The sequence below is a fragment of the Enhydra lutris genome, unplaced genomic scaffold (genome assembly GCF_002288905.1).
Source record: "Enhydra lutris kenyoni isolate GAN:26980312 unplaced genomic scaffold, ASM228890v2 scaffoldscaffold5, whole genome shotgun sequence".
In the NCBI taxonomy this organism is placed as follows: domain Eukaryota; kingdom Metazoa; phylum Chordata; class Mammalia; order Carnivora; family Mustelidae; genus Enhydra; species Enhydra lutris.
The window spans coordinates 7,261,049-7,279,006 of NW_019154089.1; the positions used below are offsets into that span (position 1 = coordinate 7,261,049).

Consider the following 17,958-nt stretch of genomic DNA (forward strand, 5'->3'; position numbering starts at 1 on the left):
CTTACCTGCAGTTGTTTCATTCATTAATCGCAGGCAATTAAGGCCAGCAATTTGTGTTGCATCCATCACTGATCGTCTTTCTGCATCAGTATAGAAACAAGGAACCTACAAGAAGATTTGAAAGTTTCTTTTATTAGGGAGTCTTCATTTAAAATACACCTGCCAAAACACAGTAAAATCTAGAAACGCCCTCAAATATCTAGAGCAATTTATTCCGTATGTGATCAAGAAGTATTTCAAACCAGTAGGGAAAGGTCAGAATATTCAGTAAGTAGTGTTGGAACAAATGGATAACCACATATAGAAAAAATCAGGTACCATCCCTACTGCACACCTCATACCAAAATACATTTCAAATCAAAGATTTAACAGTTAAAAAAAAGATGAGTACCAGAAGGAAAGGGAGTCTTTACCATCAGAGTAGGAAGAAATTCTGTAAACGTAACACAAAATACAGAAGAAAAAAAGGGAAGAAAAGATTAATATATTTGAACAGCAATGTAACAAGACAGATGGTAACTACACTGTGGTGAACACAGTATAATGTATAAACTTGTCAAATCACTAGGATGTACCCTGAAACTAATGTTACATTGTATGTCAACTATAAACAGTTTTTCATGAAGATTAATATATTTGACTCATAAAAAATTTAAAAAAAAATGGGATAAATACTTGCAACTCATAACATAAAATGATAGAGCTAATCTAATATATATGAAGAACCACCAATCAAAAGGTAGACCCATAAACTCAAAATGAGCAAATAGGAATATTTTACAGGAAAGAAATGCAGAAGGGCTCTTAAATTTAAAAATGTTTTCAACTTCAGCTAAAGAATGAAACATTAAAATGACATACACTTTCATAGCATTATTCACCTATTAGAGAATTTAGCTAACACCCCAATAAGCTGTGCTGGTGAGGCTGTTATCCAACAAGTCCTCTTATACACTGCAGGAAGAAGCGTGAGTACGAATTCTTTAAAGGGCAATTAAACAACTGTGGTTAAAATTACAAATACATTGGACGCCTGGGCAGCTCAGTTGGTAAAGCCTCTGCTTTCAGCTCAGGTCAGGTTATGATCCCAGGGTTCTGGGACTGAGTCCCACAATGGGCTCCTCCGTCAATGGGGAGCCTGCTTCTCCCTCTGCCTGCCACTCCCCCTGCCTGTACTCTAGTGCTCTCTGACAAATAAATAAATCTTAAAACAAGAATCACAAATACACATACCGTTTGTCCTAGCCTTGTACTTCTAGGAATTTAACCACTAAGTCCTATAAACTTATCACATAAAAGCAAAATCTTACCTGTTAAAGTTTATTCAAAGCAATAGAAATTTTTTTTTAATTCTTTACAATTAAAAAAAAAAAAAAGGAGGGGGCACAGCTGGGTGGCTCAGTCAGTTTACCTTACAACTCTTTATAAGAGTTGTATACTTACAACTCTTATAAACTCTTACTTTTTTGTATACTTACAACTCTTACAAACTCTTACTTTTTTATATACTTACAACTCTTATAAACTCTTACTTATAAACTGGCTCAGTCAATTTACCTTACAACTCTTACAGAGTTGAGTTCTTAAGAGTTGTAAGTAAGAGTTATGAACTCAGGTTTGTGTGCTCAAGCCCCATGCTGGGCTCTGTACTCAGCAGGGAGTCTGCACCCACCCCGCCCAGAGATTCTCTCCCCTCTGCTCCTCCTCCCACTCACATGCACGCTCTCTCAAATAAATCTTTAAAAAAATAAAATAAAATATGTAAATTTAAAAAAAAAAAAAGGAAGCAACCGCAGGTCCAACAAAAATAGACTAAAGAGGGGGGCACCTGGGTGACTCAGTGGGTTAAAGCCTCTGCCTTCGGCTCGGGTCATGATCTCAGGGTCCTGGGATCGAGCCCCGCATCGGGCTCTCTGCTCCGCGGGGAGCCTGCTTCCTCCTCTCTCTGCCTGCCTCTCTGCCTACTTGTGATTTCTGTCAAATAAATAAAATCTTTAAAAAAAAATTAAAAAATTAAAAAAAAGACTAAAGAGGGGCGCCTGGGTGGCTCAGTCATTAAGCAGCTGCCTTCGGCTCAGGTCATGATCCCAGGGTTCTGGGATTGAACCCTGCCATCAGGCTCCCTGCTCCGCCGGAAGCCGCTTCTCCCTTTCTCCCTCCCTCTGCTTGTGTTCCCTCTCTCACTGTGTCTCTGACAAATAAATAAATAATCTAAAAAAAAAAAAAGACTAAAGAGATTTCAGTACATGCATCAACTGGAATACTATACTCTGCAGCCACTGGAAAGAACAAAGCCCTTCTTCACCACTAAGAAAGATATAAAAGATAAAGTGTCTAAAATTGATCAAAAGAGAAATGAAACTAAAAAAGTTATATATACATATTTACTTGGATACACAAAACATCTGGAAAGATGCGTAACCAAGTAACAAAATTAGTAACATCTGGGAAGAAAAAACTTCCTTCTAGGTAAGCAGAGAATGCTGAAGCTTCCCATGCATGCATTTTATTTTTGAACACTGGGGGTACTATTACCTTTGCAAAAAATGAAAATTATGTTTTAACAATGATCAATTCATAAATAAAGCAAAATACCCCCAAGCTCTATTTGTATAACAATGAGACATACCATAACAGCCAAGAGCTAGGGTAGTCAATGTGCAGCAGAGTTTGCATAGAGGCCAGAGGCAGCTATCCTTAGAGGCCTGATGAAAAGGTTAGCTCTTTTCCAGCACTGAGGAACTTAAATGATAAACAGGTCACTAAACAGAAAGAAAATTTTCCCTAAAAGACAAGAGAGGCTCGCTACACTTAAACTTTTGTACAACATAATTTATGCTACATAGCTACTTTCCTTCTGGGAGTCTAGAATTTTGGTATGGGTTAGGCACAAGGTGCCTAAATGACTGACCTCCAGTTAGAAACCCTGGACTCCTAGGCTCAGGCAGAACTTGTCAGGTATTACTACAACTTGCTACTAGAAGAATTAAGTGCATCCACTATGACTCTCCTGGAAGGGGATTCTTAGAAGTTTGTGCCTAGTTTCCTCCAGAAACTGCCCCTTTCCCTTTCCCTTTGTTGATTCTGCTTCGTATCTTCTCACCGTAATAAATCTTAGCCATAGGTATGGCAATATGTTGAGTTCTACAAATTCTCCCCAAAAAGTCACTGAAATTCAGTATAGTCATGAGGACCCCTAACACATGACTTAATACATCACCTTTTGACTTGATCTCAAATGCTGGAAAACCCACTTGGGCATTCTGCCATCGTACGTGAGTTTCACTTCTATACTGAGCATAACTGAGAATCAAAGTTAGGGCACTAGTTGGGGGAAATGAGGACAAACTTGAAAATACAATAGTAAGGGAAAGAAAGAAATGCACCTAAGAAACACAATGCCTGCATTAAATATGAGCTCTTACGAAAAGTAGCACCTTTATTCTTTGCGTCCCCAGAATACAGCACACAACCATAATCCAAATTCTTCCTAACAAATGTCAGTTCTACTTTACTAGATAACCAAGAACAAAGGAATCTACCTGACAACAGACTGCAGGGTAAAAGTCACTTAACAGCCCTTGCTTTGCCAATGAATACACCAATACAAAGACAAAAAAGACCACGGAACTAAGATATTAACAACTGCAGAACAGGAGATTCCACTGCAAAGCTAATAAATCCAACCCAAATTTTAACAGCTCCTAAGGATGCCATTTTCCTACAAGCATAAAACTATATAGAGTCAGGCTTTCATCTTAAAAGGGATATGGAAAAGACAAGGTTTGTCTACTGCTGCCCTGCCTTTAGTTCTAAACACAGGACAAGCAAAAATACAGTGAAATTAAGAAAACGTTTCTAATTGTGAGTATCCAACTAATTCAACAAACAAGTGGCTATCACATGCCAGGCACTAGGCGAGGTTCTAAAAGGAATCCAGGGGCAGTGGGTTTTGAGGTAAGCCTTCAAACAGGGAAAACAGAGAAGGGCTGAGTAAAAACTAGGGGGCAGAAAAGAATACTCAAGAAAATGGAAGACTAGTTTGATGAATTCTTAAAATAATCTCTATAATCAAAGGCAAAAAGCAATTTTATTTGCAACTGACAACATTCTTGTCTCTTACTTCTTAAGTCCCCAGTAAAACACAGGGATCAAACTCACCGAAACAACACAGTCCACAACAGGCTTCTTAAGAACACTTTCTGCAGTCTCCTTCAGTTTGGACAAAAGCATAGCAGTCACTTGCTCTGTAGTAAAATTTCGCTCTTCCTCCATATATTTCACCTGCAATAAAACAACAAAAGGATCTAAACTTATTCAAGTTTTTCATGATCTAAAAGCCTAAAATGAGCATGTCTAACACATCATCAATGGAACAGTATCTCAAGAAAGAACTGAAGAACACTAGTCTGGGAAGCAAAAACAACTTGAAGGTCACTTTTAGCATTTTAACATGTTTATCAAACACCAATACCTGAAGATAAGAACCATTATGTAAACAGCATGCTGTGACCACCAACAAAAACTGAGATCCCTTGTGCAGAAACAAACTTGTAGAGCTCACCATGGCCCACACTGCACCTCCATAAACAGGTCTGGTGGTGGACACTCTGCCACCTGGCATACTAGGTGGGTTTTACTTTGTTTACCGTGTTGACTTTAGGATCATTTCCAAAATTAGGATCCAGTCTAGCCTGAGGTCACAGTTTTTGTCACTTTGTTTACTAATGTAGGCCCAAGACTTAGAACAAACCTGACCCAATAAATACTTGAATTAGAGGATAAATGAAAAAAGCTTCCAGATATCCTACCCTGCATAAAAGTATGCAACTTGGAGAAGGGCTACAAACTTTAAATGCTCAAAGTCTGGCTCAGACAAGCCCCATCCCACATGCCCATAGTCCCCAAATATAATCCACACCTGAAAACGTTAACTCTCTTCTCTCAGCAGCTACTCCATGTGAACCTGAACACCACCTTCTCTTAAACTCTTCACTTCTGAGCCCAATCCTAATTTATTCTGATTCAGAATCTAGTAGTCCCTTACTTTATTGTATGATAAAGATGGTAAAGCACCCCTCCCCGTAAGCCTCTTCTTCCCTGCTATCTGCTTAATTCTTAGTCTATTCCTCCACTCTTGTACTCGGATCTACTTGTTCCCCAGATCTTCTCCCTCATCTCTTCCTTCTTTGGCTCTTACAATGCTTTAGACTAAATCTACCAATACCTAATCCTATTTCTTTCCTGCCTATAAGTATCCTCCATCTACTCACCTCCTTTTTTTCCCCTTTTTCCTTCTCCTGTACTCCAGATGTATCCATTACTAGCCATTCAAACTGTTCTGAGATCATCCACAGATCTTCAGTAAACCCAGTCAGTCATCATTCTCCCGTTATCAGAATACTTCACTTCTAAATTCAACTGAGTACTCAAGAGCACAACTCACTACCTTTTTTCTCACAATTCTCATCATCTCTTGGCTTTTGAGCCTGGTCCCACCATCCTGACTTCTCCAGATGCAGTATCTCAAGCACTCAAATCCCCCCTTGTTAATCTCAGTTGCCTCTTTTGTAGGATCAGTTTGCTGCATGCTTCACAAACTCTTCTAGATGTCCCAGAATTGCAAAGGATAAATTCCATTTTCCCCAAAAGAACACCTCTTTCCAACCGAAGTGCTATTGTCAAGAGTATGACCACACATGTGGTTAGTAACAGTGAAGTGTTAAGTTCTATGCGTGGCATCCCAGAAGTCATTCACTAAAATCACATCAGAAAGACTGATCCATCAGTAAATACAAGCAGCAATGACAATGTTATCTTCAAACTACCACTACCCTGCTATCCAACCCATTAACAGTGCCACCTATTGCTCCCACTCAAAATCCAGATTATTCAAAAAAGGCCAAATGGTCTTTCCTACCCAACCTTCTCCTAAACACTTGTGAACATTTTCACAACCTGAACTCAGAATGGTACAGATATATATTGACCTGATATAATAAAACACTGTATTTTAATTTTAAGGCATCACTCTGAGACTTTACCTTTATCCCTGTTAAACCAGTAGGCAGCTGCACAATATCATATGCAAGGTTAGATTTTTCTGCTTCCACAAATGGATCAGAGAATGCTCGGCCATGGAATCTTTTAAATCCCTGGACTGTGTTCTTTGCATTGGAAATTACCTAAAAATAAAGAACATCAGAATCAGGGTGAAAAGACTAAAAGCAATTAAATTAGGAGGAAAAAAAATTCAACAGCCTCAGATTAAACTAGCAGCATTTTAACTCCACAAGGTTTCCTTCTGAATTTCATTTTCTTTAGCACTATACATTTTTGCATGATGCCTGCTCACGTATGAAGTAAGGAATAACGGACTTGTTCAGACCACAGTGGCAAGGATGGCACTAGAGCCCAGCTTATCCTAATTCTCCATTAAAATCGGGTCACTGTACATGTACGAAGGTATTCTTCTGCTCTTAAACTTCTCATTAACATTTACATAAATGAGTTTTAACTTTTAAAAATTACAGTTTTATCATAATTTGTGATTCAAACTTTCCAGGAGTCAATTTAGCAATACCAATTCAGAAATTCTAGTGGAAGGAACTTTGCAGGAAAAAAAAGACAGTAAGTACATAAAGATAAATGTAAAAAGATAGTGACCAAATACTATTTACAACAGCAGAAGACTGGAGACAGCCTAGACAGTCAATTAGCAGAAGACTGGGCAAATAAATGATATATCCATATAGTGGGTAGCATTGTTTTAGAAAGTTGGAAGACAAGTTATCTATATGGTAGGATCTCACTTTTGGAGTGGGGGAAGCATTTAAATCCGTAGAAAATAGTACAGAAGGTTATACATTAAGATACTAACAGTGATGTTTGGATAAAGGGAGCACATGTAACTTCCAAAATGAGGTCTGAACTCATGACCCTGAGACCAAGACCTGAGCTAGATCAAGAGTCAGAAGCTTAACTAAGGAAGCCAACCAGGGGCTCCTGCTTATGCTAATGAGCTAATAGCTATACAGCTAATACCTATAAAAAGCTATGTGCTTCTCACTCAAGCACAGGAAACTAGGGATCAGGCCTGTTTCTCAGCTGTTCACCTAGCAACTGTCGTATTAGGCACATAATGGGCACTGAAATAGTTGCCGAAGGGAAAGATGGACAAAGCAGAGAAATAAGTCATTTTAGGAAAGAAAAAACAAAACTCTACCTGGCTTTTAGCTGCTGCTCCAATTGAACGATTCTTAGGACCAAAAGAAATGCAAGCCCTAGGGAGGGGAAAAAAAAAACATTTAAGCACCAAACCTTACTGAACCATTACATCCAATAGGACAACATCACCATAGCAAGCATCTGAGCCTTAGCTAAAAAGCCACATATTGTAAAAGCACACAACAAGTCTATGATTTTGACCTCTCCACTGAGTAAAACTGTCCATGAGAATGCCTAACTGTGGAACCTAAGGCCCCTTACTATCCCAACCCCAACCATACTTTCCACCTGCATCTCAGGCACAACACAACTTAGTCTTCCCATCCTCCTGCTTTGCTCAGACCACTTTTGCCACCTGAATGCTCCAGTCCTTCTATATCTCACTCACTCTCCAGCAGGATTACCCACTTTGTGAGGCCTTCCCAATGGCCCTAAAGTAAAACTCAAATCATTTTTATCTCTTAAAATTTATTAGAATTGGATACAGAATACCTCCTTCTCAATATATGTTCTACTGTACAGAGTGGCTCTAGGTAATATTCTCCCTTGAAGTCTGGTAAATCTACATCTGCCTTAACAACAGTAAAAATTGCTTTGTACACCTTGAAAAGCTAAATAAAAGTTTGTCTCAGTTCAAATTCAACACTGGTTTGAATTGTGGGGGTCCACTTGTAACATGGGTATTTTGTGATATCATACTGTAAATATCGTACTTTCTCTTCCCTATTATAAGAATATAGTATATAATACATATACATATAATACATATAATACATATACAAAACGTGTTATTCAATTGTTTCTGTTATCAGTAAGGCTGCCAGTCAACAGTACACTCTTAGCAGTTAAGTTTTTGGTTAGTCAAGTTACATGTAAATTTTCAACTACGCAGGGGATTGTCACTCATAACCCCAAAATTATTCAAGAGTCAATTGTATTCATCCTGTTTTGGCTCATACACACACACCCTACAATACCACTTTTACAAAATAATCGACTGCCACTACTGCAATGTCCATCTTCATCACCCGATACAACAAACAAGGCCTCAGACAAAGTATTAACTCCTGCAAAGTATGGGGAAAGTCCACGCTTTACACTGTATAAGAAAACATCAATATCCTTTCACTACAAAGCAACTCTCAAATTCTAAAAAAAAATTCTGTAACAGTAAGCCTATTGCACTGAAGAAAATCCTTAGCTCTTCCACTTTGTCATCGACTACGGATTTGAATACACTGGCAGTCAAGAGTTGACTGCAGAATTAGTATGAATCTGTCCAAATCCTTTCTCTGCCTTTCTAGCAGTGTGAATTCTGTTGCTTAATCTCTCTGAAATCCTATCCGCTCAACTCTAAAATGGGGAAAATTAGGGCATCGGCCTCAGCAGCTGAGGAGAAGGTGGGGAGATGGCTCCCTCTCCTATCAAACACAAAGACCACTCAGAGAAGTCCAAGGATCATGCTGAAGAGAAAGGGGCCCCCAAGGAATGGAGTGAGAAGGATGGCGACAGGGATAAAACTCCGAAGAAAAAGAACACCTGCAGGGGTGGCAGCAGCACCAGGTCCCAGTCCAGCCCCATCTCTGGCACCAGCACAGGCTTGAGCAGTGGCTCAAGCTCCTCTTCTGTGCCCAACTGCTGAGGAAGTTCCAGCATGTCCTACAGCTCCAATTCCAGCAGCTCCTCTAGCCCAACCAATACCTCTGGGTACTGGCATGACAACAGGGGGCTTTCCCGCTCCAAATCCAAACCACCCAAAAGAGATGAAAGGAAAGGAAAATGTGGACTTCTTCCCCTAAACCAGCCGAAGTGTATGTCAGGAGGCTCACGAGGAATGTGAGCAGGGACCACATCATGGAGATTTTCCCCACCTCTGGGAAAATTAACAGGACTGACATGCCTGTAAAAGGATGTCTCCCTTCCCCCGCCTATCTGTCTAAAAGCTATGCATATGTGGAGTCAGAAGATATAGATGAGGCCGAAAAGGTGCTTAAGGACAAGGATGGAGGATAAATCAATGGCCAGGAGATCACTATCACCACTGTGCTGGCTCCCTGGCCTACACCACAGCCCAGGCAATTCAGCCCTCCAAGGAAAATGCTGCCACCACCCCTCACATGGCACCAGTCATGCCCATGGATGAGAGATTGAGTTCCCAGAGGGGTAGCCCCACTGTGCATGGGGCAATGTCACTCCCCTGGCTGCTGCCACAGTAGCCACTCCAGCTCCAATTCCTCCCAATAAACAGAGCCATGGAAGCTCTGTGTCCTTTAACTTCTGTTTCATCCACTCCAGTCTGGTCACTTTTCTGGCCAAAGGAGGATTTGGTAAGAAACAAATTCCTCACTCAGGAAAGCTTTGAAGACAGTAACTGAGATATACTCTCTGAAAGCAAAGTTCCAGCTGCAGGAGTGTTACTGGTTTGGGGTTGAGCCTGTAAGACGCTCTCCGGTTTTCTGGCTAGAAAGTTCCCACATTTTCAGCTTCTTAGAATCAATTTAGTGGCAAAGCCAGCAGGAACACAGGGTAGCAGTGTGGTCCCAGCCTGCAGGTACAGGGTCTAGTCTGGTGGCTTAATCATGGCCTTGCTTGTTGGTATGCAGAGTATGTAAGGAAAAGGAAAAAGTGTCTCAGGAAAACGCAGCTGCTGTTCCTGCTAGCCTGGCCCTGCTCTCCTGGCCCCATCCTCTTCCAACCTCTAAGATTAAACATCCTGTGTTAGTTACCAAAAATGTTCTACTTTTACATGTACTTATGCACACACACCCACATCCCAGGTCTCCCTTTCTCTCTGAAATTGAATGAGCCAGTTGAGATTTCACCTGAGGTGAAATCAAGAGCTGTGCAGGGTCATCCCAGACCCCTCTGTTCCACCTATTCTTCATGGGGGTCTTGCAGGTGACACTGGCAACATAAACACTTTTTTGGCTTTCATTGTACAGTCAATACTATAAATTTTTTGTTTTGAGTCTTATAAACTTCTAGCATTTTAGGCACTGCTGTGTTTACACTTTGTTGTAAAGTCTCAAAGGACTGTGTTGAATAAACCAGAGATTTGAATGCAGACCAGGAAAAAAAAATAAAAATAAACAAAATGGGGGAAATTACAGCACCTACGTCATATACCTCCTATAAAAATTAAATGTGTTGATCAACTTCTACTATATATATACATATACTTTTTTAGAGCGGCTTTGGGGCAGAGGGAAAGGGAGAGAAAATCTTAAGCAGGCTCCATGCCCAGCACTGAGCCCAACACAGTAGTAAGAACTGCTCTGAACATCTTGAAGAGCTAAATAAAAGTTTGTCTCAGCTATGACCCAGCAATTGCACTGCTGGGTATTTACCCTAAAGATACAAACGTAGTGATCCAAAGGGGCACGTGCACCCGAATGTTTATAGCAGCAATGTCTACAATAGCCAAACTATGGAAAGAACCTAGATGTCCATCAACAGACGAATGGATAAAGAAGATGTGGTATATATACACAATGGAATACTATGCAGCCATCAAAAGAAATGAAATCTTGCCATTTGCGACGACGTGGATGGAACTAGAGGGTATCATGCTTAGCGAAATAAGTCAATCGGAGAAAGACAACTATCATATGATCTCCCTGATATGAGGGAGAGGAGATGCAACATGGGGGGTTAAGGGGGTAGGAGAAGAGTAAATGTAACAAGGTGGCATTGGGAGGGAGACAAACCATAAGTGACTCTTAATCTCACAAAACAAACTGAGGGTTGATGGGGGGGAGGGGGTTGGGGGGGGTGGGGTTGTGGACATTGGGGAGGGTATGTGCTATGGTGAGTGCTGGGAAGTGTGTAAACTGGGCAATTCACAGACCTGTACCCCTGGGGATAAAAATATATTATATGTTTATAAAAAAAAAATTAAAAACAAAAAAAGAAAGTTTGTCTCAGTTCAAATTATAGCTCACAGCCCTGAGATTGTGACCTGAGGTGAAATCAAGAGTTAAAAACTTAACTGAGCTACCGAGGTGGCCTATGTTGATCCCCTTTTAAAGGGTTTATATCAGAGACTGGCACATCATAAATAATAAAATAAAATACTAGCCATTATTATTGAGCCACTGAAGCCCTGGTCTGAGTTTCATACAAAAATATACTAACTAGTTTGCCGTGAAAGTTCCGCTTCACCTCCCCAAACTATCCATTAAAATCCAGTCTGCCATCTTCAAATCATCTACCCATGAGGAATAAAAGTCCTTTCATTCACAAAGAACAACTGAATGAGGGTCAATATGACAAACTACACAAATTGAAGGGTTTTTAGAAACAAAAGCTTTACATAAGAAAACCTAATATTTAAATGTGAAGAAAGGCCAAAAGATTAAGTCAAATATTAGAGCCCATTTTAGAACCTAGGCCAGTGCTTTCCAGTTAGTATAAGCTCTCTGCAGAAAATTAGAAAACAAAAAATATGACAAAGAAAAGAAACATTATCTGTAATTCCACAACCACCAACCCCACCATGGATGGCCACCATAAGCATTTAAGTAAATAGTCCTATGCTATTCTAATAAATATAATAAATCCTTAAAAAAGTAATAATAATGGGGCACCTGGGTGGCTCAGTGGGTTAAAGCCTCTGCCTTTCGGCTCAGGTCATGATCCCAGGGTCCTGGGATCCAGCCCCGCGTCGGGCTCTCTGCTCCACAGGGAGCCTGCTTCCTCCCCTCTCTCTCTCTGCCTGCCTCTCTGCCTACTTGTGATCTCTCTCTGTCAAATAAATAAAATCTTAAAAAAAAAAAAAAAAGTAATAATAAGCTAAATACCCTCAATTCAGTTTGTGTCTCCTCAACATACAATCTGAGGGGTGCCTGCATGGCTCAGTCAGTGTCTGCCTTCAGCTCAGGTCATGATCCCAAGGTCCTGGGATCAAGCCCAGCATCTGGCTCCCTGCCCAGTGGGAGGCCTGCTTCTCCCTCTTCCTCTCCCACTCCCCCTGCTGTGTTCCCTCTCTCACTGTACCTCTCTCTCTGTCAAATAAATAAATAGAACTTAAAAAAAAAAAAAGAATATGATCAAAAAATCTTCAATGGCTGAATTACTCCACTAGGATTTTTACATGGAACAAGATAATAAAGTAACTTATCTACTACTCCCCACTCACCAACAACTTTAAAAATGTGCACATAGCCTGCATCCAATCTTTATGGCAGGAAACCTCTCTTTCAACCAAGCAGGTCAAGCTCCCACACCTTTCATATGTCATATGTGCTTAGCAACCTATGCTTGATTTTCCCAAATACTAAGAGATAAGAACTATTATTGTCCAATTTTATAAATGAAGATCTGATTCAAGCCAAGTTAATGCATTCAGAAAAATAACTGGTAAATATAAGCATCCAAGATTCAAAATCAGGACTACCGGACTCCAAATCCCATATATACCTATTTTTGTACTGCCTAGCAAACCAATTAGATTTATTCCTACTTCTATACCTTCACATAGACCATCCCAAATCTTTCATCCATGTATTTTAATCCTATGTGTTCAAGTCCCACCCCTGCCTTTCGTCATCACTCCCCTCCCCACGGACACTCCTCATCACTCTCCTCCACACTGACACTTTCAGTCTGTACTTAACAACCCATCCATGACTGTTCTTATTCTATTTACCACTGCTTTATATCACTCATATTTCCACCTAGAATGGTTCTATCTCTAGACAGCAAGAATCTTTTTACCTTATACTTCCTCTCTATGCCACACAATTCCAAGTCAATGCTGTTAAAAACAGACACTTGCTACCTGACTGGCATTACTTTCCCTCCACTCCCTAATACAGGGTGGTATTACAGGAAGCTAATTTAAATTAAGTTCAAGGGGCGCCTGGGTGGCTCAGTGGGTTAAAGCCTCTGCCTTCAGCTCGGGTCATGATCCCAGGGTCCTGAGATCAAGCCCCATGTCGGGCTCTCTGCTCAGCAGGGAGCCTGCTTCCCATTCTCTCTGCCTGCCTCTCTGCCTACCTGTGATCTCTGTCAAATAAATAAACAAAATCTTTTAAAAATAAATAAATAGATAGATAGATAAATAAAGTTCAAGACTCCCCTGTGTAATCTGTAAGCCCTAGAAATAATCTTTTTAGGCCAGAGAATAACACTGTTCTCCCTTTCACGGGTAAGAGATACTACTGACCAAATATTTATGCACATTCTAATGGGATGTTATGAACAGCGGCAATCAACACAGATCTTTAAAAGGCACAGCTTCACATTTATAAGAATGTGTAGAACTGCTCTTGGAACATTCAGAACAGCTGCTGCTCTAGTTCTCTTTCTTAACCAATACAAGAAAATGAGTTTATCAGAGAACCCACAAGAATACTGAGACTATCAAATTAAAGATTTAAGCAAAACTGGCATGGAAAAGAATACATCAGTCAGAGTATCCTCTGCATACTTCCTTACCCCTAAGCTAGAAAGTACCCCAGGAAACTAACGTCAAACAGACCAAACAACTCACACTTAATACACAGTTCCTAAAGCACACCAAATTCTCTAATCAATAAGATCTGCATATTAAAAGCTATAAATTGTGACCTCTTCAGGCTAATTTCAATAGCTTTCATTTTATTATCCCAACATATAGTCTATTAATGAGGAGGATTAATAAAAAAATACAAAAAGGTAGTAAAAGCAGTATTAGAAAATATGTGGGCAATATATACTGTGTCCAGGTTTTCCTAAACACCTTATATAGTGTTAGCTCATTATAATCTTCACTCTGCCCACTGAATCACTTATCTTCCTGTTAGAAATTAACCCCTTAAATTTGTGTAAAGTACCCTGGCAATAGTACTTTAAGAACATAGAGTTGACCCTTGAACAACACAGGTTTGAAACGTGTGGGTCCACTTATGCATGGATTTTCCAATACAAACAATTGTATAAATGTCTTTCTTATGATTTTAATAACATTCTTTCTCTAGCTTACCCTTAAGAATACAGGATAGATTGGGGTGGGATTATGGACATTGGGGAGGGTATGTGCTATGGTGAGTGATGTGAAGTGTGTAAACCTGGCGATTCACAGACCTGCACCCCTGGGGATAAAAATATATTATATGTTTATAAAAAATAAAATTAAAAAAAAAAAAGAATACAGGATAGAATACATATACAGAATATGTGTTAATCGACCATTTACACTGTCAGTAAGGCTTCTGGTCAACAGCAGGATACTGGTGGTTCAGTTTTTTGGAATCAAAAGTTTCTATACACAATGGGGCGCCTGGGTGGCTCAGTGGGTTGAGCCGTTGCCTTCGGCTCAGGTCATGATCTCAGGGTCCTGGGATCGAGTCCCGCATCGGGCTCTCTGCTCAGCGGAGAACCTGCTTCCTCCTCTCTCTCTCTCTCTCTCTCTCTCTCTCTCTCTGCGTGCCTCTCTGCCTACTTGTGATCTCTCTCTCTGTGAAATAAATAAAATCTTTAAAAAAAAAAAAAAAAGTTTCTATACACAGGTTTCCAACTGCACAGAAGTCAGCATCCCAAACCCCACAATGATGTACAGGGTCAACTGTATATTCTTTGCCCTAGCAAATTCACGTCGAGCTCTATCCAACAGAAATAAAAATATTAACAAGTAAACCCAACTATAAAAGACTACTGTTCAATTAACAACCTGTAATTACAAAAGTTAGAAATAACCTGTTCGGGGGGGAAAAAAAGTTAACAGCCATAATAAAGAATATTACACATTTAAGAAGGTAGGTTCGTATTTACTGACTCTGAAAGAAGTCTAAAATATATGTAAAGAAAATTTACAAAATACAGTATGTTGGGGCACCTGGGTGGCTCAGTGGGTTAAGCCTCTGCCTTCAGCTCAGGTCATGATCTCAGGATCCTGGGATGGAGCCCCACATCGGGCTCTCTGCCCAGCGGGGAGCCTGCTTCCCCCTCGCTCTCTGCCTGCCTCTCTGACTACTTGTGATCTCTCTCTGTCAAATTAAAAAAAAAAAAACCCAGTATGTTCCTGTTTGTTTAAACATACCCACCCACCACCGTATATAGTTGTAGAAGTCTGGAAAAAGGTACACAAGGATACACAACAAACAGCAAAAATGAGAAGGACAAGAAACTTCAGCACTTTAGTGTTTTTTACTGTTACAACTAAGTCAAGAAAAAAATGTTTTAATTTAGGAAATCTAATTAAGAACCTAATGACAAAGTTCCTGTCAATTATCACTCTATCAATTTTGCATTCTAGATTGTATTTTAGCTCTTAAATGAGTCTAAGGAACTACTTTCATAACTTCTACAATTAGACATATGAAGGAAAATGGTGTAAGCAATCCAAACTTTAGTCAATAAATCAACTTTCCTTTTCTTTGAATCCAAAAAACTCAAAACCTACTGCTGTACATAGCCCTATACAGCATGTAAAAATATTTACTTCACAGGAATACTTTTCTTGCACAAGTTAGGTATCAGATGTTAATCTTCCAGGGGCACCTGGGTGGCTCAGTGGGTTAAAGCCTCTGCCTTCAGCTCAGGACATGATCCCAGAGTCCTGGGATCAAGCCCCGCATCGGGCTCTCTGTTCAGTGGGAAGCCTGCCTCCCCCTCTCTCTGCCTGCCTCTCTGCCAACTTGTGATCTGTCAAATAAATGGGTAAAATCTTTTTAAAAAATTAAAAATTAAATAAATAAATAAAAGATGTTACTCTTCCAGTTAACCAGAAAGTACATACTTTAAGCTCCTCTCTCAAAGGTAGCTAATAAAAGACATGTTCATACCTTCAAATTCCTAATATACTGGGGTTTTTTGTTTTTTAAAGATTTTACTTATTTATTTGACAGAGATCACAAGTAGGCAGAGAAGCAGGCAGAAAGAGGAGGAAGCAGGCTCCCTGCTGAGCAGAGAGCCCAATGCGAGGCTCTGGGCTCCATCCCAGGACTCTGGGATCATGACCTGAGCCAAAGGCAGAGGCTTTAACCCACTGAGCCACCCAGGTGCCCCTCCTAATATACTGTTTTATTAGGAACTAAGTCCATGAAAATAGTAATATAAACAATTCACACACAGAAATTATTTCGTAAGTAATTCATTTCTTTTTGGAAAGTAGGGCCCAATCCTTCAGTAATGTTTGGCACTCCATTAACACTTTCATTCCAAAGCTTTAAGGTTGTACCCCTTCTACTATAATAATCCCACTAAATATAAAAATAGGATTCTCATCTGATTCCAAAGCCTATGATCAAATTCATCAACATGGATGCTCCTACTCCAAAGTTTATCTCAGAACCGCCCACACTTCCCTCCCATGCTACTACACTAGTAGAGAACATTAACTCCCGCATAGACTAAATACTGCCATAAGCTAAGCAACACCCTACTTCTCTTCCCCTTCTCAGATAAACCCATTCTCCACACACACACAAAAAAAGCCAATTATATTTTTAAAATTTAAACTGGATCAACTCCGATTGCACCTAAATAGAAATCCTTACCATAATTTACAAAGTCCTGCCTAATTCCTCTCCAATCCGCCTCACACCTTTCTTGCAAGTGGCTCAAGAGTAGTTATGATATTCTGTCAGTCAAGCGTGAATGCATCAGGTCTTCCTCACTTGCTGTTCCTTCTGCCTTAATCGGCTCTTCCTTAGACCCACACACCACCTCCATGTAAATTTCTACTCATCCTCCAGGTCTTAACTTAAACGGCACTTCTTTAAGACCACCTTTCATCTCCATCATACATCCAATTTAAATTAGTCCCCCAGGGACGCCTGGGTGGCTCAGTTGGTTGGACAACTGCCTTCGGCTCAGGTCACGATCCCGGGGTCCCGGGATCGAGTCACACATCGGGCTCCCAGCTCCATGGAGAGTCTGCTTCTCCCTCTGACCTTCTCCTCGCTCATGCTCTCACTGTCTCTCTCTCAAATAAATAAAATCTTTTAAAAAATAAATAAATAAATAAATAAGTCCCCCAGTCATCATATTCTGTACATTCCCATCTGGACCTTTACCAGTTAGTAATTACATGTTTGTTTATCATCTGGCCTCTTCTCCAGAACTCATGTACATGATAGCAGGATCTTGTTTATTTGTTCAGAGTACCTCCAGGGCTTAGTACAATGGCTAGCATTCTGGAGGCACTCAGTAGTTGCTAAAATAAAGAAAGCCGGGGTGCCTGGGGGGTTCATCAGGTTAAGCCTCTGCCTTTGGTTCAGGTCATGATCTCAGGGTCCTGGGATCAAGCCCCATGTCGGGCTCTCTGCTCAGCGGGGAGCCCGCTTCCCCCCTCTCTCTGCCTGCCTCTCTGCCTACTTGTGATTTCTCTGTCAAAATAAATAAGATCTTTAAAAATAATAAAATAAAATAAAGAATGCCTGTTATTTGTGAAAAGTAAGGGTCTCTTCTGGACAGGAGTCAATTGGATTCTCAAAAGCTAAATCCAAATACTGTTACAGGCACAATTTGAAATAAGGTACTTCCATCATAGCCCACCCTCCAGAAACAGAATCTCATTTCCACTATGACACTAAAGCAAACCCACATCATAGTCTCTGTGTATCTGAAACCAAAATCCACTATTTTGAGACCACTACAAAAATCAACCTTTCCATTCCTATCTCCTACTTAAGGACTCCAAGAACGAAATTTAAGCTAATCAAAATCATAGTTCAAGAATTACTTCATGTATGGTATCCCTTGAGGTTCTTGGAAAATATAAAATAAGGGAAAACATAAAAAGAAGTC

At 40.2% G+C, this 17,958-nt stretch overlaps 1 protein-coding gene and 1 pseudogene across 3 annotated transcripts in view; one reads left to right on the forward strand and one right to left on the reverse strand.

Moving 5' to 3' along the window:
- Nucleotides 1–17,958, reverse strand: part of LOC111140823 (heat shock protein family A (Hsp70) member 4) — a 77,391-nt gene that overhangs the window by 30,550 nt on the left and 28,883 nt on the right. For 2 of the 3 annotated variants that reach the window (XM_022493016.1, XM_022493017.1), the window contains exons 2-5: nucleotides 7,226–7,283; nucleotides 6,045–6,185; nucleotides 4,162–4,284; nucleotides 6–105 (exon numbers count right to left, since the gene is read on the reverse strand). In XM_022493016.1, coding sequence (XP_022348724.1) covers nucleotides 6–105; nucleotides 4,162–4,284; nucleotides 6,045–6,185; nucleotides 7,226–7,283 — 422 coding nt within the window. Of the gene's footprint in view, nucleotides 1–5; nucleotides 106–4,161; nucleotides 4,285–6,044; nucleotides 6,186–7,225; nucleotides 7,286–17,958 lie in introns of all 3 variants that reach the window. The other variant, XM_022493015.1, reaches the window with a different exon arrangement.
- Nucleotides 8,636–9,378, forward strand: LOC111141036 (annotated as a pseudogene).